The 21,720-nt window shown below is 44.4% G+C and overlaps 2 protein-coding genes across 18 annotated transcripts in view; one reads left to right on the top strand and one right to left on the bottom strand.

Annotated features, from left to right (window-relative positions):
* Positions 1-1,827: 1,827 nt before the first annotated feature.
* NME3 (NME/NM23 nucleoside diphosphate kinase 3) lies at positions 1,828-5,959 on the top strand. Its single transcript, XM_072120286.1, has 5 exons — positions 1,828-1,965; positions 2,740-2,870; positions 3,448-3,549; positions 3,635-3,747; positions 4,195-5,959. Exons 1-5 carry the CDS (start codon positions 1,920-1,922, stop codon positions 4,310-4,312), a joined length of 510 nt encoding a protein of 169 aa, XP_071976387.1. The 5' UTR covers positions 1,828-1,919; the 3' UTR covers positions 4,313-5,959.
* A 467-nt stretch (positions 5,960-6,426) lies between these two features.
* Positions 6,427-21,720, bottom strand: part of MAPK8IP3 (mitogen-activated protein kinase 8 interacting protein 3) — a 41,827-nt gene continuing 26,533 nt past the window's right edge. For 14 of the 17 annotated variants that reach the window (XM_072120267.1, XM_072120274.1, XM_072120275.1 and 11 more), the window contains 15 exons: positions 21,163-21,258; positions 20,916-21,074; positions 20,538-20,703; positions 20,274-20,459; positions 19,858-20,035; positions 19,632-19,751; positions 19,462-19,542; positions 18,584-18,651; positions 18,352-18,500; positions 17,980-18,151; positions 17,597-17,710; positions 16,296-16,334; positions 14,504-14,689; positions 10,483-10,626; positions 6,427-9,604 (listed from right to left, as the gene is read on the bottom strand). In XM_072120267.1, the coding sequence (XP_071976368.1) occupies positions 9,480-9,604; positions 10,483-10,626; positions 14,504-14,689; positions 16,296-16,334; positions 17,597-17,710; positions 17,980-18,151; positions 18,352-18,500; positions 18,584-18,651; positions 19,462-19,542; positions 19,632-19,751; positions 19,858-20,035; positions 20,274-20,459; positions 20,538-20,703; positions 20,916-21,074; positions 21,163-21,258 (1,983 nt within the window). In that variant the 3' untranslated portion in view covers positions 6,427-9,479. The remainder of the gene's footprint in view (positions 9,605-10,482; positions 10,627-14,503; positions 14,690-16,295; positions 16,335-17,596; positions 17,711-17,979; positions 18,152-18,351; positions 18,501-18,583; positions 18,652-19,461; positions 19,543-19,631; positions 19,752-19,857; positions 20,036-20,273; positions 20,460-20,537; positions 20,704-20,915; positions 21,075-21,162; positions 21,259-21,720) is intronic. The other 3 variants (XM_072120273.1, XM_072120283.1, XM_072120282.1) reach the window with 1 other exon arrangement.

The raw sequence follows: 21,720 nt of genomic DNA, 5'->3' as shown, positions 1-21,720 counted from the left end.
CTATCCATAAGGGTCTCTGCACTCCTTTATGGATCACACAATCCCCTTATCAAATATAGGCATAATTTTCATTTACCCCATTAGGTAGTATGGATATATCCTAAAATGTTATTGTTAGAAGATGAATGAGGAAACTTCAGCATCTTGGATTTCTTCTCTCCAATTACATTGACATAATCCTGCATGGTTTATCCAGCTCAGTATATGTGTAATCCCAGGGATTCTCTGCTGAGGACATGGGATTAACACCAATCACAATGAACAAAGTGTAACTTAAAGGCAGCGTGTCCTATAAAGTGCTTCATCATGTGTCCTAAACTGAACTACAGTCCCTTAGTCCAAATTGAAGAAGACCTGTTCCTCTAAAACGGGGGTCTCCAAATTTTTTACATAGGGGCCATTCACTGTCCCTCTCAGACCATTGGAGGGCCTGACCAAAGTTTAAAAATAAATAGAGGTACATGTGACCGCATCTGGAATACACTTAATACCATTAATTATTTAGTATACTGCACCCCCTTGTGAACTTTTTTTTCATAATGGCCCAAAGAATTAATTAATTGGGTCAATTAATAATTAAATATACTAGGAACCCTCTCATTAATTATTAAATATGCTGCCACCCCCATTAATTACTAGACTGCCCCCACCATTAATTATTTCATAAGCTTTCCCTCATAATTAATTATTTCCTATGCTGCCACTCATAATTATTTCATATGCTGACCCCCACCATTAATTATTTCCTATGCTGCCCCCCCACCATTAACTATTACATATGCTGCCCCTCCACCATTAATTATTTTCTATGCTGCCCCCATAATTAATTATTTCATATATTAGGGCCCCTGGCCGCCACAATCTTTTTACTGCTGTTTAAAAAAACAAAAAAAAAAAAACCCCTGTACTCAACTCTGGCAGTGGCCCCCACGTCTTCTTTCTTTTGTCTGCTGCCGGACAGGAAGGGGTAAGTGGTCGCGAGATGACCTCATTACACGGCCGCACATCCAGGTTCAAAGAGGGATGTGCGCCGGGGTTGTCTTCCGGCCACATCTCTCCACCTGTAGTAATAGTGCTCGAGCAGCCGTTTCCGGCGGCATTGAGCACTATACAGTGACGGGCAGGAGATTCCTGTCCGGACGGAGGCACCTGCCCGACCGCTGATGGCCGCGACGGGGGCCGGATAGATGTGGTCTGTAGTTTGGGAACCCCCTACTCTAAAATATGCCACATTTTGGGATATGACCAGCACATAAAGAGCCCAAAATACATAGAAAATGATCAAGAGCTTGGTATGTTTGACCTCTCTTCATGATACGTGAATGGGGTTGCTCTGACTGTATGTAGGTGTGTCTATTATAAAACTATAAGGCCTTGTTCACACTGGAGGTGGAAGGCTCCAGCATCAATTTCTTTGCAAAGTCTTCATGATAATGCATAATTTTTTCATATATTTTTTTAACGCTGCACACCGTTTGTTTTTTTTTTTCAAATAAAACCACAAAAGAAGAAGCATAATTCGGATTTCAGAACAATTTTCTGGCTCTGGGGTGCTCAATACAGTGTTGTATGTTGGTAATGAAAATAATAAAAACAATCTAAAAAAAAATAATTCATGGTTGACATAAAATACATATAAATGGATTAAGAAACCCAAAAATTAAGAATATACTTCAAAAGTGTTTTTTTTTTAATCTACTGCCAAAAAAACCCTCAGCTGTGTGAACGTTCCCTTAAATGTTTTTCACAGAGCAGCCAATCAGAAGGGAACTTTCATTTCGTGTAGGACAGTATAGACATGTAAGAAGCAATGTGACTGGTTTCCCGCGAAAAGCGCGCGTCACTGGCAACGTGCGCGCCGCCGGCGTTACCGGCCCTGGTGACGTGCGCGGCCCCGGCTCTTTCTACCAGCTCTCGCCATGATCTGCCTGGTGCTGACTATCTTCGCGCACATTTTCCCCTCTGGTGAGAGAATGGCGGGTGGCGGAGGGTTCAGGGTTATACCGGGGCTCCGCTCATGTGTGCAGGGGCTGTGCAGAGCATATACCGCTCATACACCGCTCATACAGCAACCGCGTTGTGTGCACAGCACCGGACCCTGCAGTGTGCGGTTCTCTGTGACGGCGCATCTATGCACATACTGGGGGTTGTAGTTGCACCAGAGCTTATATAGAGGTCTGCATTGAGTTTTATACCATGTGATGACTGGCACTGAGTGGGCACAGTATTTTACCTCATTGTTCTTCCCCCTCATTGTCCCATTGACTTCTCTGTTCTCCCTCAGATTATTGGGATGTGCTAGTAGTTCTTATGGGCAACCGCATCTTACTTACTACATGTGAGATACATATTTGCTTATTGGTTGTAATCAATAAATGGTGGGGAGAAGAAAAAAACAACTTTTAATTAGAATGTGTTTCAATTATCTGCTTGCTGTCAGTGAACAGATATCTTCATGCAGCTGAAAGTGTGTCAGTCTTGTACACGGCTCCTTAAAGGGGCTTTAACCTTAATGGATTTATTGCCCCCCTCCTCTGAGGTCTCAGCTTCTTGCCCCAGCCCCCACCTGCACTCATCTTGGCTTTTTGCCCTTCTTTTTCCACTATATTTTTGTTTCTACCTCCATAACTTGGTTTATTATCCCCCCACATCTTTGTTTTGTTATTTTTGTTACTCCCCCTGTTCCCCTTCCTTTAATTACTTGCCCCTCGGTACTTACCACACTGCTTTTCTCTGCAGCCTGGACGGGGGTGAATGAGCGCACCTTCCTGGCCATAAAGCCTGATGGCTATCAGCGGCGCCTGGTGGGCGAGATCATTAAACGTTTCGAGAGGAAGGGCTTCCGGCTGGTGGCGATGAAGTTAATACAGGTAGGTCACCACGAAAATGCAATTCCTTGGGGGAGATTTATTATGCCACCACCAGTTTTTTGTGTTTCTCTGTTCCGCACGCCGGGTGGGCATAGCCATGAACGCCCCTCCTGACAGACTATATTTACTATAGTCTCTGCCAGGAGAAACCGGGCAGATGATAGCAAAAAAAAACCCCACTATTCCAGTTCAGAACTCGTCTTGGGTCCAAAATTGTGGATTATGCACCAATAATAATAGTTATTTATATATAATATATAACGCACACAGATTACACAGCGCTACACAGAACTTGCCAAATTGATATTTACTAGGGGGATGGCACTTTTGGTAGATACAAGCACCAGGGGGAGGAACTTTAGGAAGGGTGTTCAAAACACCAGTCTTAATGAATTCCCCCCTATGTGTCTGCACGTGCACATGTTTATCTACCTGGATTGAACACTGCACAGAGCAGGACTCCCATCTTCATAGTCCTCTATGATGCAAGGAGTCACTGCAGGATAACTGTCCCATCCCTTTATTGCTTTCTATGTAACTCCCTCCCCTACAATGTTGGCTTCTTGTCTTGTTGCAGGCCTCCGAGAGCCTTCTAAAGGAACATTACATTGCACTGCAGGACCGTCCGTTCTATAGCCGCCTTGTGAAGTACATGGGCTCCGGACCTGTGATTGCCATGGTGAGTTCTGGCGGCTGTTGTGTCCTGTGACTCTTGATTATGACTCCTTTGACTTGTGGTTATCTAACGTGCAGCTCTTCTACAGGTCTGGCAGGGACTGGATGTAGTGAAGACCGCCCGCACTATGCTGGGGGAGACCAATCCTGCGGACTCCTTACCCGGCACTATACGAGGAGACTTCTGTGTGGATGTCAGCAGGTACGATGCACATAAGAAGGCGTTTACGGTTCATAGGATGTGTCAGAGTAAGGGGTGGGGCTTTGCATGACTGACCTGCAGTGGCCAGAATTCACAAAGTGACCACAGCATTGAGGACAGGGCAGCATCGTAATGATATGTGATCCAAGAAGTCCCTACTTCCCTGCTGTATTCATGATTACAGGTCAGCTCTGTTGTTCTGCAGGGAAGAAGGGACTCCTTGCAATTACATATCACCATGATGCTCAGTCCCATTCCCCGGCCACTGCACCTCCATGGCTATGTTCAGACCGTCTGTTTTAACCCTTAGGTGGTTGCTAATATCTATTCACCTCCATTACATGTATTTCAGTAAGCTACCAAGTCACACAATGCACATTGCCAGCGGCCTTCACATGCGTGGGATATACACCGCCGCATCCATGTAATATTTTCCTCCTCTTCCAGGAATGTGATCCATGGCAGTGACTCCAGAGAGAGCGCCCAGCGGGAGATTTCTCTCTGGTTCAGTCCAGATGAGATTGTGTGCTGGCAGAACCATGCCGAGAGCTGGATCTACGAGTAAATGTCCATGGGATATATGTGGAGATGTTACAAATTACCCTGGGATTTAAATTTTTTAAAAAAAATTTTTTTGTTAGGACCACTACTACTAAAGACCGGGGGTGAGACATGAACATTAACCCCAGGGCATTTTTTTGAATTCCGTCCAAACTGCACACATTTATAAGGTCTCCTCTGAATAGTATTGAGTCCCAGTCAATCTTAGTCACCCTTCAGTCTCCTGGAGGTGTGAGACCTCAGACCCGTGCTTTTATTAAGGGTTTTTCTGTATCCATGCTATGCGTAGCTTATAGTTGGGATTGGTTAGAGATTTCCAGTTAATGGCACCCTGCTTATAGGTGTGTGTGAGTGGGCTGCAGATCTAGTGCATCTTCTATGTGCACATTACCGCAGCTTTCTCGCCATGCAATGCTGAGAGTAGGATTCACACCAATTTAATATTTTCTGGTAGTATCCCAATCCCTGAAAAAACTCTCTAATAAAAACCGCATTTATACACCTGTCTACTTTAGGCCCAGGCCTTACCTTTGGTAAGAAGTTGTCTGCTACGTCAGTAGGCATTTTCTGTAGCACTGCCTCTTTCTATAGGAGCCTGAAGGTTCCCTTTAACCCTTCACATACCTAGAGTCATGTCTTGAGCCCCTAACCCTACATAGCACTATTAAGCACAGATGATGTTTACAGCAGCTCATATCCCGCCCCCTACTTGACTGTCACAATTTCCGTCCTCCTTCCCCGACTGCTGCTTTACTCTTGGCCTGATCGCTACCAAATTTGGATTTACAATTGCATATTTTAACACATGAGTGAATCTATTTCCAGGATTGTGCACCATAAGGACCTATGGGTTCTGCAGTGCCCCATTGGCAGGAGTGCCAGCAGCCGGATCCTTAGTAATGTATTGTAACCTGTCACTTCATGAGCCTCATAAACACTACAAAGGGGAGTGAATGGGAGCTCAGCATAGCCACAACACAGTGGATGGAGCATGATGATTGCCTCTTCAGAAGCTGATCTGTGACTATTCTGGGAGTCTGCTACCAATGATGTAATAAAAGTTGTCCTTTATCATGAAAATGTTGACTTTGTAAGGAACAAAGGGCTGATGTAGAAGAGATTCTACATTCCCTATGGAGGTGCCTGTATTCAACAGTGACTGATTGTATATGAACATACAGTGATATCAAAAAATGAATGTACTATATTCTGAATGTATGGACTCTCCAGTATAACGACCCCCAACTAGACTCCCTCAAAGTCTTCCTTTAACCAATCCCGTTGATCATAATATTCCACCCACCAGAGAGGTGTCATCCTTTGCAGAGTTATCCTATTTTTGGGTATTAGATTTAGGAATAAAGATGACACTGAAAGCTTTAAGTTTCTGATCAGATCTCAGAGCCTTCTGCTTGTGTGTGTGAACAAGACCTAAGAGTCATAGACCATAGATCATGAATTGGTCCAGTCCTTTTTTAGATCATGTATGAAGTTTACGTTTTTATTGCGATTGTCCATCTTGGAAGGTTGTCGGGCACAATGGGTGACGGGGATGAGAAGGTCAAGTGGATTATCTGTTTACAGGATGGGGTTTAAAAATTTTTTTTGTATAGTTGATATCCCTTTTTGTAATAAAATTATTTGGAAACTTTGTCGGAGTTTCGAGTTATTTTTATTATCCGGTACTACCAGGACAAGAGAACGAGGGGTTTAATGTAATTATCCATTGGCAGTCACTGATGCTCTGGAATTCCGCAAGGCTGAAATAATAATGGAAGTCTGAGGTTACTATTCGGTTTTGATTCAGAAGATCTAAACTTTCTGGTTTTAAAATGTTTGTCTACTCTGTATTACAGAATTATATCATATTTATAGAAAATCTACCATCACAATCCATATTGATAAACCAGGGGCACTTACCCATAGATCCAGGCATCGGGACTGTAGTAATAATATTATATTTGTTCTCCTTCCTTCAATAATCAATTTGTATAATTTATGCTAATGAGATATGGAGGGTCAATTCCAGTTCTATGGGGTTGATCCCATACATATATATAACATCCCTAAATGGCTCCTGACCCGTGAGCCTCGCTGCAATGACTCCACACCAGCATCTTTTATACATTTTGTATTACATTTATTACATACATAACAATTACATGGCATCGATGTCACAAGGGGGGGTATAGAGGAAGCAGAGAGCGTTATTCGTACAGCTGTCTTTACATAATGCCACCGATCAGACCAGAAGACGGACAGGACACACTGCGGAGTTTACAAGCCTTTTTGGGAACGGAACACATTAGAGCGCCCCCTTGTGACACGTTCTTTACATAATGTCATCGCCGTAGGTAGAACGAGCTGTTAGAGCCGAGCACTGTGTACACTTCGCTGGCCGATTATTAAATGTGCTTTTCGTAATTTTAATTATTTGAGCCCCTGAACTCCCAGAAAAGTCCTGCAACACTTGAGTATTGGAGGCGCTCTGGCAGCGCAGGCGCTACAGGATCACATGCAGGGAAGTCGTCTAGGGATAGAGCGGTTTTAGATTCAGTCCTACCATTGGTCTTGAACTAGATATGTATGGAGTAACTTAGAGTGAAAGTTCAGGCCTTGATGCCCCCACGAGTCCTCGTGTCGCGTTGTCCTGGTGGTTTCACGTTTGTAACGTTGAGTGCATAAGAAGGCTGGATGGACTGGCGGGTTATACAGCCATCAGTCCAGTAGATGAGGCACCATAGTGAAAGTATAATAAGGCCCACCTCTTGGTGCTGGTTCTGCACTTGAAAACCAATTGCTCTGTTACTGACGACACTGCTGGGGGGGGCTGTCTATACTTCCTGAACATTCAGACCTGATGAGCTGCCCATTGAGCCATTGGATCCCAGAGGAGGATGTCCCATTGGGAGTTTCTTGTAGTCTACGTTACAGATATTATCTCAGTTTTGATATAAAGGGGATGTATGGGATTCGAAAAACATGCTTTGTTATAAATCAGCGCCCCTCCTGTGTATAGGCTGTGGGTGGTATTGCAGCTCAGCACTATGAGGTTACCAGAAGAAGCATTGATTCCATAAGAAAGCAGCCATGTCTTTCCTGTCATCTTACATTTTGTCTAACAATCTGATTTTTAACCTCCACCATTATACTAAAACCATCCTGACCTGACAAAACCTCACAGCGTTATTCATTGTCCCACCATCACAACCATAGACTACTCCAAACCCTATCTTACGCCTTGGTGTCTGAGGCTTGGCCCTCGTATATCTTTGCTCCTTTATCTCAAGTAGAGTCGTCATGGGACAACTTCTGTACCTCACCCTTGATCTCCGAGACATTTGGTACCTCTAATACACTGATGGCAACCTCTGTCCTAGAAGTAATATCTCTGCTCTACAGCAATATCCATCTTCTCTCACTTTCTATAAATTTACTGAATTTGTCATCTTTCCCCAACCAACACCTACCAGGTCCCTTCACCCCCAGCCTCCCGGTGTAACATGTCTGCAGTCTCATGTTACTTCTTCATCCGGGCCGTTTGCACCTTCTACCGCTTACACCTCAAGAACATTTCTGGAATCTGCTTTTACCTTAAAAATGCAAGTCCAGACTAATCCACTTGTTTCTCCTCCTGGTTACTATCCTTCTCTGCTTTCCTCTTATCTGCTCCACACAGAACCATCTCCAGTACTTCCCTCATGCATCCCCCATATTCTATAACACATCATCTCCCACTTTAAAAACTTTCAAAAACAACCTTAAACCTACCCCTTTAGAAAACCTCTGCAACCTACAATAACCCTGTTCTACCATCTGAGGGGCCTTCGCCATCGCCGACCATCTCCCTCTTCTGCTTTAGATTGCAAGCCCTTGCAGCGAGGGACCTCTTAGCCCTTAGTTGGTTAATTATTTAGTTCATGAGTATTCTAACTATTTTGTCTTTATGTATTATTAAATAGTTTATGAATAATCCCATACATCCCTTTTTAATCCCATCATGAATATCTTTAAACGAAATCTACCATCAATATTAAGCCTGGTAAACCAGGGGCACTTGCTCATAGATCCAGGCACTGTAATCTTCTTATCCGTTATCAATGACCTCCTTCCTTCTAAAATCAACTTCTCAAATTATGCTAATAAACCTGAGGGGCTACCCTAGCCCCACTGTCATCTGGCTTTACAGGCTGTTACACTGTCTCATCCTCCCCCACTCCCTAAGCACTTGTTATTTATTGTGCTGAGGGAGGAGGGTGAGACAGGGAAACGGAGAGAAATATAAGGGAGGGAAATATAAGAAGATACCACAGTCACGGTGCCTGAATCTGAGTAAGTGTCCCTGGTTTATCATGATGGATTTTGATGGTAGTTTTTCTTTAATTACTCACAATTCTTTGATTCAGTTTCCACGATTTGTTATAACATCACTCCCTGAATGTTAGGCATTGTACATCTCCCCCTGATCCAGCATATTGCTTGCTAGAAGCCAATCAGAGTCTGCCTTTCATTTTTTTTAGTGCAAGTTTGGAAATGAAAGCTGAATTCTGATTGGTTCCTGTACACACAAGTCCAATGACTTTGAGAAGAGACCCATCAGTTACCATTACTTCCAATGTTGAGCAGCCACCCACATTCTGTTTGTCCTCTTTTACTATACACAGAAATTTCTTTAAAATTTGTAAATATTTTACACAGGACGCAATAGGCCAATACTGATAAGATGTGTTTGGCATTTGCATCAGGGTGGGGGATGGGGCAATGAAGCAATTTCCTAATTAGACTCTATTGAATATCAGTAATTTACATTATATATGAATGATTAGGCATGCTCAGGTCCGGTCCAGCCCCTACTAGAGGGTCACTGACGATCAGTTTCAGAACCCACCATGGATCTTATTGCCGGCCTGGCAGATGATTATTATTCTTAGGCCTTGGAACAAGAAACATAAAGAATTTGTTGAGAATATAAATAAATAGTCTCCAGAAGCGGTTGCAGAATTTGCTGTGTTCTGGAGTCGTCCGACATGCTGGGTACGGGATGAAAAGACCAGCACAATACGGGCTGAGAAATTGCGCAGAGTTGGGCGAGATTTCCAGTTTGGTATTTCCAGCGGGTGCAGGGAAGCAGGAGGCGTCTTGGCATTCTGGGGACAAGGCTGAGGGTGCAATTATTCTGGGACATAGGAGACCTGCCACACAATAATATGGCTTCTCTCTGCCTTAGAAAGTACTGGTTTGGTCTGACTCCCATCATCTGCAGTGTGTTCTTCCGTCTCATCGTCTTCTCCATCCCCTAAGAAAAAAAAAAAAAAGAAAATCCTCATTACTTTGTACTTGGCCGATCCTTTCATACTCCAGAGATACGAGGGGCCACTAATGCTTGGGCTACCGCATATTGTCTACCATGGATATAACATGTTCATACCATAATGAAGTAACATTAACCACTATCTTTATCCCACCCTCTTATGAGCTTAGATACAGGAGAAATTGGCCCCCGTAGCAGAATTCTACAGGATGACGTAAGCCAATGTTCCTAAATTATTGTATACGGTGCCTGTGAGTTGCTAGTTTTCCGGACCTCCTTATAAATGACATGGTGCTAGAAAACCGTAAAAAATAAATTTAGAGTAAAGTTTTCCAGCCGTAAAATATTAATAGTTTTTCTGTAGGATAGATTATTTATGTGAGATGGGTGGGGATATGACATGTGACACCATTGCCGATCAGCTGAGAAAAGCAGCACCAGAACCTTTGGTACCAACAGGACAGAGATGGAAGCTGACATAATGGGGCACATAAGGTCCTTGTGCCAGTTTTCTGTTGGACTTTGTCCGTTCTTTCTAGTGAAAACTGCTTGCACATGTATTTAATAAGTGTCTGAGACACATTTGTGGACCGTGCACCAGATTTAACATGCAAAGTCTGACAGTATTGTGTCACACGCCCTATGTTGAACAATAAGTTGGTGGACTCTGTCGGTGCAGTGCAGAGGACGCCAGAAATAATCTGGCGCTCCCTGCACAGGCAAACTGCGTCTCTGTCACCTTCAACCTGTGTCCTACTAGCTGATATGAAACCATGACACCTGCAATCTCCGACTCATGGTTACCTAAATCTTAAAAAGCCTCTGCAAGCATTACAAGAACGTATACATAAAATACAACTCACCAATACGGAAGTCAATGTATCCCTCTCCTCCGCTCAGCACTAACACGTTCTTCAGTTTTTGTTCTTCTGTCTCTGCTGTGTTCTCCTCTGGGTTCTCGGAGGGACTATCCAGGACACTACCATTAAGTGTGGCCAAGACATTACCTGGGAATATACACAGTAGTCGTTAGGCTAAGGACATGATGTAGGAGCCTAGCAATGGCCTCAAATATAGTGGAGAGGAGGTATGCAGCCTCCCCTGTAGGTGTGTGTCCACTTGTAAGGGGGCTCCTCACATATCCGAGATCTGTCCACTGGTAAGGGGGCACCTCACATGTCTGAGATCTGTCCACTGGAAAGGGGGCACCTCATATGTTCGAGATCTGTCCACTGGAAAGGGGACAGCTCACATGTCCAAGATCTGTTCACTGGTAAGGGAGCACCTCACATGTCCGAGATCTGTCTACTGGTAAGGGGGCACTTCACATATCCAAGAGCTGTTAACTGGTAAAGGGGCACCTCACATATCTAAGATCTGTCCACAGGTAAGGGGGCACCTCACATAACCGAGATCTGTCCACAGGTAAAGGGGCACCTCACATAACCGAGATCTGTCCACAGGTAAAGGGGCACCTCACATAACCGAGATCTGTCCACAGGTAATGGGGCACCTCACATATCCGATATCTGTCCACGGGTAAAGGGGCACCTCACATATCCGAGATCTGTCCACTGGTAAGGGGGTACCTCACATAACCGAGATCTGTCCACAGGTAAAGGGGCACCTCACATAACCGAGATCTGTCCACAGGTAAAGGGGCACCTCACATATCCGATATCTGTCCACGGGTAAAGGGGCACCTCACATATCCGAGATCTGTCCACAGGTAAGGGGGCACCTCATGTATCTAAGATCTGTCCACTGGTAAAGGGGTACCTCACATGTCTGGGATCTGTCCACTGGTAAGGGGGCACCTCACATGTCCCAGATCTGCCCACAAGTAAGGGGACACCTCACATGTCCCAGATCTGTCCACTGACAAGGGGGCACCTCACATGTCCGAGATCTGTCCACTGGAAAGGGGGCACCTCACTTATCCGAGATCTGTCCTCTGGTAAGGGGGCACCTCACATGTCCGAGATCTGTCCACTGGAAAGGGGGCACCTCACATGTCCGAGATCTGTCCACTGGAAAGGGGGCACCTCACATATCCAAGATCTGTCCTCTGGTAAGGGGGCACATCACATATCCGAGATCTATCCACTGGTAAGGGGGCACCTCATATATCCGAGATCTGTCCACTGGTAAGGGGCACCTCACATGTCTGGGATCTGTCCACTGGTAAGGGGCACCTCACATGTCTGGGATCTGTCCACTGGTAAGGGGGCACCTCACATGTCCCGGATCTGAATATTACTCATATAGACATTACATTGTATTGTTATCGAATCATACTATTACGGAGCTGAATTATTTGAGTACTGTATGGCAGCATATATATATATATATATATATATATATATATATATATATATATATATACACTCACTGGAAAGGGGGCACCTCACTTATCCGAGATCTGTCTTCTGGTAAGGGGGCACCTCACATAACCGAGATCTGTCCACAGGTAATGGGGCACCTCACATATCCGATATCTGTCCACGGGTAAAGGGGCACCTCACATATCCGAGATCTGTCCACTGGTAAGGGGGCACCTCACATGTCTGAGATCTGTCCACTGGTAAGGGGGTACCTCACATAACCGAGATCTGTCCACAGGTAAAGGGGCACCTCACATAACCGAGATCTGTCCACAGGTAAAGGGGCACCTCACATATCCGATATCTGTCCACGGGTAAAGGGGCACCTCACATATCCGAGATCTGTCCACAGGTAAGGGGGCACCTCACAAAACCGAGATCTGTCCACAGGTAAGGGGGCACCTCATGTATCTAAGATCTGTCCACTGGTAAAGGGGCACCTCACATGTCTGGGATCTGTCCACTGGTAAGGGGGCACCTCACATGTCCCAGATCTGCCCACAAGTAAGGGGACACCTCACATGTCCCAGATCTGTCCACTGACAAGGGGGCACCTCACATGTCCGAGATCTGTCCACTGGAAAGGGGGCACCTCACTTATCCGAGATCTGTCCTCTGGTAAGGGGGCACCTCACATGTCCGAGATCTGTCCACTGGAAAGGGGGCACCTCACATGTCCGAGATCTGTCCACTGGAAAGGGGGCACCTCACATATCCAAGATCTGTCCTCTGGTAAGGGGGCACATCACATATCCGAGATCTATCCACTGGTAAGGGGGCACCTCATATATCCGAGATCTGTCCACTGGTAAGGGGCACCTCACATGTCTGGGATCTGTCCACTGGTAAGGGGCACCTCACATGTCTGGGATCTGTCCACTGGTAAGGGGGCACCTCACATGTCCCGGATCTGAATATTACTCATATAGACATTACATTGTATTGTTATCGAATCATACTATTACGGAGCTGAATTATTTGAGTACTGTATGGCAGTATATATATATATATATACACTCACTGGCCACTTTATTAGGTACACCTGTCCAACTGCTCGTTAACACTTAATTTCTAATCAGCCAATCACATGGCGGCAACTCAGTGCATTTAGGCATGTAAACATGGTCAAGACAATCTCCTGCAGTTCTCCAGAGCATCAGTATGGGGAAGAAAGGTGATTTGAGGCCTTTGAACGTGGCATGGTTGTAGGTGCCAGAAGGGCTGGTCTGAGTATTTCAGAAACTGCTGATCTACTTGGATTTTCACGCACAACCATCTCTAGGGTTTACAGAGAATGGTCCGAAAAAGAAAAAACATCCAGTGAGCGGCAGTTCTGTGGGCGGAATTGCCTCGTTGATGCCAGAGGTCAGAGGAGAATGGGCAGACTGGTTCGAGCTGATAGAAAGGCAACAGTGACTCAAATCGCCACCCGTTACAACCAAGGTAGGCAGAAGAGCATCTCTGAACGCACAGTACGTCGAACTTTGAGGCAGATGGGCTACAGCAGCAGAAGACCACACCGGGTGCCACTCCTTTCAGCTAAGAACAGGAAACTGAGGCTACAATTTGCACAAGCTCATCAAAATTGGACAGTAGAAGATTGGAAAAACGTTGCCTGGTCTGATGAGTCTCGATTTCTGCTGTGACATTCGGATGGTAGGGTCAGAATTTGGCATCAACAACATGAAAGCATGGATCCATCCTGCCTTGTATCAGCGGTTCAGGCTGGTGGTGGTGGTGTCATGGTGTGGGGAATATTTTCTTGGCACTCTTTGGGCCCCTTGGTACCAATTGAGCATCGTTGCAACGCCACAGTCTACCTGAGTATTGTTGCTGACCATGTCCATCCCTTTATGAGCACAATGTACCCTGTAACATCTGGTGGCTACTTTCAGCAGGATAATGCGCCATGTCATAAAGCTGGAATCATCTCAGACTGGTTTCTTGAACATGACAATGAGGTCACTGTACACAAATGGCCTCCACAGTCACCAGATCTCAATCCAATAGAGCATCTTTGGGATGTGGTGGAACGGGAGATTCGCATCATGGATGTGCAGCCGACAAATCTGCGGCAACTGTGTGATGCCATCATGTCAATATGGACCAAAATCTCTGAGGAGCTTCCAGCACCTTGTTGTATCTATGCCACGAAGAATTGAGGCAGTTCTGAAGGCAAAAGGGGGTCCAACCCGTTTCTAGCATGGTGTACCTAATAAAGTGGCCGGTGAGTGTATATATATATATATATATATATATATACACATATACATACACACACACTTGTGAGACACTATATGGTATATTATTTTTGCACTATATGGTGGTGACATCCATGTATAGAAAGTTTATTTGGAAAACTGTATGTAACTTGGCCTATATATGGCATGTTACTTGCTAGATATAGTACACACTTGCCATATATAGTATATAGTACTATACTGTGTGGTGCTTTGATATCATAAGTATTTATATTTCATAGTACACAAGTTCAAGTTACCTGGCACTGACACAAAGAACTTGACGGCATCGCGGTGCCCGTGGAAGCAGAGCTGGGCCTGAGCCATGGAGCAGTACGGTATGAAGCTGCCCGCGGTCTTCTCGCTGTTCTCATCGCTATATACGTGGATTACTCCTCCGCCAGCCTTGGCTACTTCCCCAGAAGATGTGGGAGAAGTCTTGTTGGCTGAAAACACATAGAGGGATTAAGTGACATGATGTGACCTCTGACACAGTCAATGTTATGGGGTCAATAAGATGATAGTGGGGTATTATTTTATTGAGCCCCCTAGAGTCAGCTGTAGATCTAAATAGGAATATAGAAGCAAGTGCTAAGTTTCTGTAAGGCCAACGCATTGACCTTCCTTTAAAAAAAAAATAATTGTTAAAGCTGAAAATCTTGAAAAAAAAAAAAAAGTTAAAGGTAAAAGTATACTGTCAGCATACAGAATCAAGGGGCTCATTAGTAGTATAACACGCCCCATAGATCTGCATAAAAACCTGTGCCCAGTCCTGGCTCTGGGTACCTATTACCATGAAGCATGAGACATCTGAAAATAAGATATACAACATACACAGAGTAGAGACATAACGGCTTATCATCAGCAACTACTGACACCAGAAGAGCCCATGAGTGTCATTTATCAAAATGTCATATTACGGGTGACAAGCCCAGGATCTGGATATATTTCCCATTGCAAGATTAAAGTTACACAGTCCTGGCAATGAGGTCTGGAAGTAACCTTGAATGTTTTTCACTTATATGGGACAGCAGGAATACCCATCACGGAATTCCCATAGAAGTGAATGGGGGACTAGTCAGGCACTGACAATGAGGTCCTGCAAGTACCCCTAAATTCTCCCTATTATTGGAGTAGCTTAAGTTGGATTCACTTTTATGGGACAGCAAGAATATTTGTCACAGAAGTCCCATAGAAGTTAATGGAGGACTATTTGTAAACGACATACAGGTCAAGTAAGTACCCCTGAATGCTCTGTATTATTAGAGTAACTAGGGGCGTAACTACAGGTGTAGCAGCTGCTATGGGGCCTGCAGTGTCAGAAGGCCACAAGTATCCAGGATATTGGGTGTGTATATGCTGTATGTATGTATATGGTATTGTATGTATGTGTGTATATGTAATGTGTTTATGCTGTATGTATGTATATATGGTGTATATATACTGTGTGTGAGTATACAAATATATATATATATATTTTTTAAAGGGGGTTCCCCTGGGAGTGATCTAAGTTGCACTCACTTCTATGGGACAGCAGAAATACCCATTACAGAGGTCCCATAGAACTGAATGAGGGACTGTATTCTCCCAGTTTAATTTCAGTTATGATGAAATATTTTGCTATAGCTAAGCCTAGACGATAGTCCGGTCTCTGCTCTGTATGATGTCTATATGATGTGGACAATGTAAATTGGAATTGGTGTTCACTAAGAAAGCGGCGCAGACCTACTCAAGTAAGGGATATACTGTATGTGATGTTATCAGTATCATACAGCACTAGTTAAGGAAAACCTGATTTTAGTGGGTGCAGTGGTAGCAGTAATGGTACAAGATAAGAGACTACCAGGAGGCCACCATGACAGCTCCCTCACCTGTTCTCACAGACTAATGAGTAACAAAAGTTACAAACGCAAGAATGACTTTTGACAGATTTTTGGAAACAATTTGAGAAGTTCTGCCGCTTTTGTGAATACCATAAAATGATGAAAGATGAGGATGGAGACAGGACGTGGAGAGATGGGATGAGGTGACATAGTCAGGTCCTGCACTTACCCCTCAGCCCCAGCAGCTGGCCCCGGTGTAGGACTACCGCTAGCGGAGGTGGAAGGGTTGGAAGTTTTCATAGGCCAGAGGAGGAAAGGGAATAGAAGGGGAGGTAGGAAAAGGGATAAGGCATGTAGAACACAAAGAATCAATTATTGGCAGGATTTGAGGTGGGAAACCTGTAATATGGGGTATTTAAAAAAATATAATATTACTGGACTACCTGAACAAACCCTTTTATTGAGCTCAGAATCCTGACAATAGGACACTATGTGCAATCTGTTCAGCTCCTCCTGCTCTATAACACGCTGCCTGCAGATAGGACACTATGTACAGTCTTCCAAACTCATCTTGCTCTATAACATGCTGACTGCAGATAGGACACTATGTACAATCTGCTCAGCTCCTCCTGCTCTATAACACGCTGCCTGCAGATAGGACACTATGTACAGTCTTCCAAACTCATCTTGCTCTATAACATGCTGACTGCAGATAGGACACTACGTAAAATCTGCACAGCTCCCCCTGCTCTATAACATGGCAACTGCAGATTGTAAATATTGTCCTATCTGCTCTGTTCCTCTTGCTCTATAACATGATGCCTGCAGATAGGACACTATGTACAATCTACTCAGCTCCTCTTGCTCTATAACATGCTGCCTGCAGATAGGACACTATGTACAATCTAATCAGCTCCTCCTGCTCTATAACATGCTGCCTGCAGATAGGACACTATGTACAATCTAATCAGCTCCTCCTGCTCTATAACATGCTGCCTGCAGATAGGACACTATGTACAATCTGCTCAGCTCCCCCTGCTCTATAACACCCTGCCTGCAGATAGGACACCATGTACAATCTGCTCAGCTCATCCTGCTCTATAACATGCTGCCTGCAGATAGGACACCATGTACAATCTGCTCAGCTCCTCCTGCTCTATAACATGCTGCCTGCTGATAGGACACTAGGTACAATCTGCTCTGCTCCTCCTGCTCTATAACATGCTGCCTGCTGATAGGACACTATGTACAATCTGCTCAGCTCCTCCTGCTCTATAACATGCTGCCTGCTGATAGGACACTATGCACTATTTACTCAGTTCTTCCTGCTCTATAACATGCTGCCTGCAGATAGGACACTATGTACAATCTGCTCAGCTCCTCCTGCTCTATAACATGCTGCCTGCTGATAGGACACTAGGTACAATCTGCTCTGCTCCTCCCGGTCCAAAACACGCTGCCTACAGCTATACTGTACATCCAGCATATCATGCAGTGGCCCTTTAAGAAAGGCATCTCATCATGACTTACTTTCTGTGAGGGGTATTGAGATGACCACTCCATTACCAGTTCCCACCCATAGTCTATTCCCGGCGATTAGCAGCGCTGTGATTCTTACAAAGGAGAATCCCAGTTTTCCGGTGCCTGTCAATACCAAGAAGAGAAAATTATGTGTAACCGAAAATATATACTGAATACTAGTATAATAAATACATGGTAATATATCCTTATCATACCAGGTATGACATTCTAATATTCCTAAATATCATTATGTGGGAAAAATGTGAATCCCTAAGTAACATACAGATGCACGTGGAGACAAAGGGGGCACTGATGAAGGTAACCCCATGATGAGTACTGTCAGATACACAGGATCATTATGACCCTTCCCCTACGGTTAAAGTGTCACTCACCTAACATCTTACTGACATAAGGTTCAATATCCACATCCTGGAGATGCTGGTGGGTGTGGGCATGGTACAGCCGCAGTGTGGAGTCCAACCGGATCGATACCCAAACACCGTCTCCGATCCAGGCCAGCTGTCGAACTTGGCTTTCCCTTCGAGGATGGGCATCAAATGATTTCTGAAAGTAGGACATGGAGTAACCTTACCATCACAGGGCCCTGGACTACTTGTATCATACGTCCTGTTATGTGCCGTACTTTGGCATAATTACTATGATACATACGAGTAGATAGATACAGCGATAGACGGATAGTTATGAGAGAGTATTTTTCATGGTCTCTACCCACATGCTGCATACGGTCCATATCATCCACTCACCGGTATTTGCATGGTTTTAGGCTGAATCACGTAAATCTTGTTCTTGTAGCCGCACCACACTCGGTCATATACGACTGCCATACAGCGAATCGAGTGATGTGTGTGCCCAAGATCCATCAAGTGATAATTGCTGAGGTCCCACTGTTTGTCTTATTCAGAGAAATATACAGATGAAACCATCAACTATTAGACCCACAGAGCAAAGAAGTCTTATCAATACTATTTTCCATACCTTCTCCACGGTGAAAGATGGCCAACGTCCCATCCGCTAGCGCAACGAGAACCCGTCCTTTCACATGTCTGGAGATTACAAGTTGGATAAGTCATTTACAGTAGAGGCTATAATAAGTAACTAATACTGCACTATAATGCCACATAATAGTACCGGCTGTACAGTGGCAACATACAGCACAGTTGCCAATACATAATACCACTTTACAAAAGTACAATGTGTCAGACTTCCCAAACAGCAATACATGATCCTGCAAAATAATATCACCTGAAATCTACCACCAGGATGAAGGATTGTAAACCAAGCACCTACTGGCAGGATCTGTTATTCTTTTATTTTTTTACAAAAAAGGCTTTAAAAAGTATGCAAATTAGGATAATTTGTAAAGCCTTTTTTTTTGTAAAAACAAGGGCATAGGAAGCCAGAGGGGGCACACACCAGCAGGTAAGTATGCTTGCTTTACAATCCTTCATCCTGGTTGTAGTGTATAATATGCTTCTAAATCTCTGTATTTTCCAGACACCATAGGATACTTCTCATATCTACTGTATAAGTGTGCTATACAATACCCAAATAAAAGTATGGTAAAGCTTCCAAATCTAAAAGAGCTACCCCTATGACATACGGCACTGAAGCTTCATGTGATATGCTCATCAGCTGAGATAAACGATTTTGGAAATGCAAACATTTTTAAACGTGATTTGACGGTTTAAAAAGTTACTTCTTTAATTGACCAATCACAGCTCACGCTCTATACGTTTGTCTTGTTGCTGACGGGATTTAGACCATGGAAAAAGTGTACAAATGGGCTTGTGTTGAGCATATCCCCTTTCAGACATGATGATGATACAACTGAATATGAAGAGGTTTGTACTCACACAATGCTCAGCACCGAGTCCTTCAGCTTTATGGAGTGAAGACACTTTTTCCAGTTAGAGACAGCGGAGTGAACGTACAACCTGGATTACAAGGACAGAGTAAAGAGAGATGGGTAAGGAGAATATCATGTACTGCTATGATATACACTGCAGATGTCGGAGTCACCCACCAGCCATTCTGTGCCCCCAGCCACATTGTAGGTGCCGCACTGCTACCAGCAGGGATTTCGTGGTTCGGCTCCGTCTCTTGCTGCGTTGTGTTCCCTTCAGGCTTTAAATGTCCATTTTCACTAGTATTAGGAGCAAAAAATTACTATATTATACAGAGACTTAAAAAAATGTCAAATGTTCTAAAATCAGAGCATTAACACCATCAGTTTACAATGTGTTGTATACCTGCACAGTCGGCCATTTGCCACAGGGTCCGTAAATACATGCTCTGTTAGGGGCCCGGGTCGAACCTGTGCTGGTTCTGCCTCACTTATTGAGGATTCTGGTACCTCCAGAGCCTCTGTGGCCTCCTCTGCAGATTGATGCTGGGTGAGTTTGCCATTGCTTACTGTGGAGACTTCCCCTGGAAAAAAAATATTCGCCGGATACTCCCATGAAATTATCCCATGTCATAAAGGTAGCAGTTGTAGGCAAAGTGAGCAACATGTTACTTCCTACCCTGTGGACGGGACATAACATTGATATTTAGCATATCCCCAATAAATGATAAAATAAAAAATGCCTCTATCCACCACTAGATGGAGCTCTCCACACAGGAAGTTGTTATTGAATGTAATGTATATACAGGAGGCAAGACAAACCTTGATTCTTGTCCAGTACTGGTGTATCACCACGGGAGGAACAGTTGCTTCGTGGCACATTGCATCGCGTGGCACATCCCACGATTGTAATTCCAGCCAAGACTCCATCCGTATCACCAGTGTCTTCAGTATTAGCATCTCCTTCAAGGAATATCTCACCTGGGGGGTAATCAGTATCGCAGGCAGCTGCAGAGAAGTAGATCGTTTGGTGAGAAATAATGTCAGAGCCAAAATCAAAGCATGAGAAGTAAGAATGGGTCCTACCAGGGATACTGGAGATGCACAGCACATGGGCATTGCACACTGTGAACTGGTCCACCAGGGTGCCAGGCTGGTTGGCATCTATAATCACAACCTTGCTTGTTGATAGAGTGCTGGTTAGTATCCATACACGACTGGAGGTGGCATCTGCTTCATAGATCTCTTTAGTCTGTGGAGAGGAAGGGAAATTTAAAGGATTATTTCCTGGGGGGAACTGGTATTAAGTGTTCAGAAGACATAGTATAGGTCACTACCCAATTCTTTATTGTGTGTGAAAATAGGAGCAACCAATATGGCCGCCTCGGGGATGCCTACTTGACCTCCCATTTTACAATACCACACTACATACAATGGATTCATCCGTTCTGCGAATGTACTCGCCTTCTTCTTCTCCGGTGAGGTGTGCGTGCTCTTGCTCTCTCCTTCCACCTCACGGTCAGATGTTAATGGATCTCTACCAGGGGCTGATTTGACCCCCGTCACAGTCTCCTCCTCAAATGGTTTCCAGCCTGTTAGATCAACCCCGGCTGAGCACCATAACTGTAAATTGAAGCACAGAGTCATTTAGTGATCGATTAAGCAGGAGAAGTAGTAGTCATAGACGTCTCAGATACAACTGTGATGGTACCTTCATAGTGGGGTCCTTCTCAACAAGCGGCCGGCAGTATACGGGCACGGGCACGTTCTTCATGCGATTGTCTTCCTGGCCTCCATTGGGGCTCAGCTTATTAAACAACACACATAAAATAATTCTGTAAAGAACCAGAACTTATAGGAAAGGTAATGGCATTAGCTTGGTTCCCAATTGTTCACATACAGTAAGTCAGAACCAGCGATACCACGGGTTTGCATTTAAAACCCTTGTCCATCATGCAGTGGTGAAAGACAATGAGGCTCCTGGCCGTGGGGATCATAGGGCAAGGTTTAGTCCAACATTTTAAAGATTAAGAAGGATTTTGATGTTCATTTTGTTAGAGGAAAATCCTATTAATTCCCTCTCAGTCAGGGACGTAACTACAGCAGTAGCAGCCATAACAGCTGCTATGGGGCCCGCAGTGTCACAGGGCCCCAACATCTGATCTCACACACTAAAGAATGGAGGATGTGCACCATTATATACATATTATGCTGCACATTGTACAACATAATGGGGGTCATTTACTAAGGGCCCGATTTGCGGTTTCCC

This window comes from Engystomops pustulosus, chromosome 8, assembly GCF_040894005.1.
Source record: "Engystomops pustulosus chromosome 8, aEngPut4.maternal, whole genome shotgun sequence".
Lineage (NCBI taxonomy): Eukaryota > Metazoa > Chordata > Amphibia > Anura > Leptodactylidae > Engystomops > Engystomops pustulosus.
This window is presented reverse-complemented; position numbering and strand designations above follow the sequence as displayed.

Excerpts from the sequence above, each read along its gene's own strand:
- NME3 (XM_072120286.1), top strand. The coding sequence starts at position 1,920 with ATGATCTGCCTGGTGCTGACTATCTTCGCGCACATTTTCCCCTCTG. Across the intron at positions 1,966-2,739 it reads CGCGCACATTTTCCCCTCTG|CCTGGACGGGGGTGAATGAG; the intron begins GTGAGAGAATGG and ends TTTTCTCTGCAG. Across the intron at positions 3,550-3,634 it reads CCGGACCTGTGATTGCCATG|GTCTGGCAGGGACTGGATGT; the intron begins GTGAGTTCTGGC and ends GCTCTTCTACAG.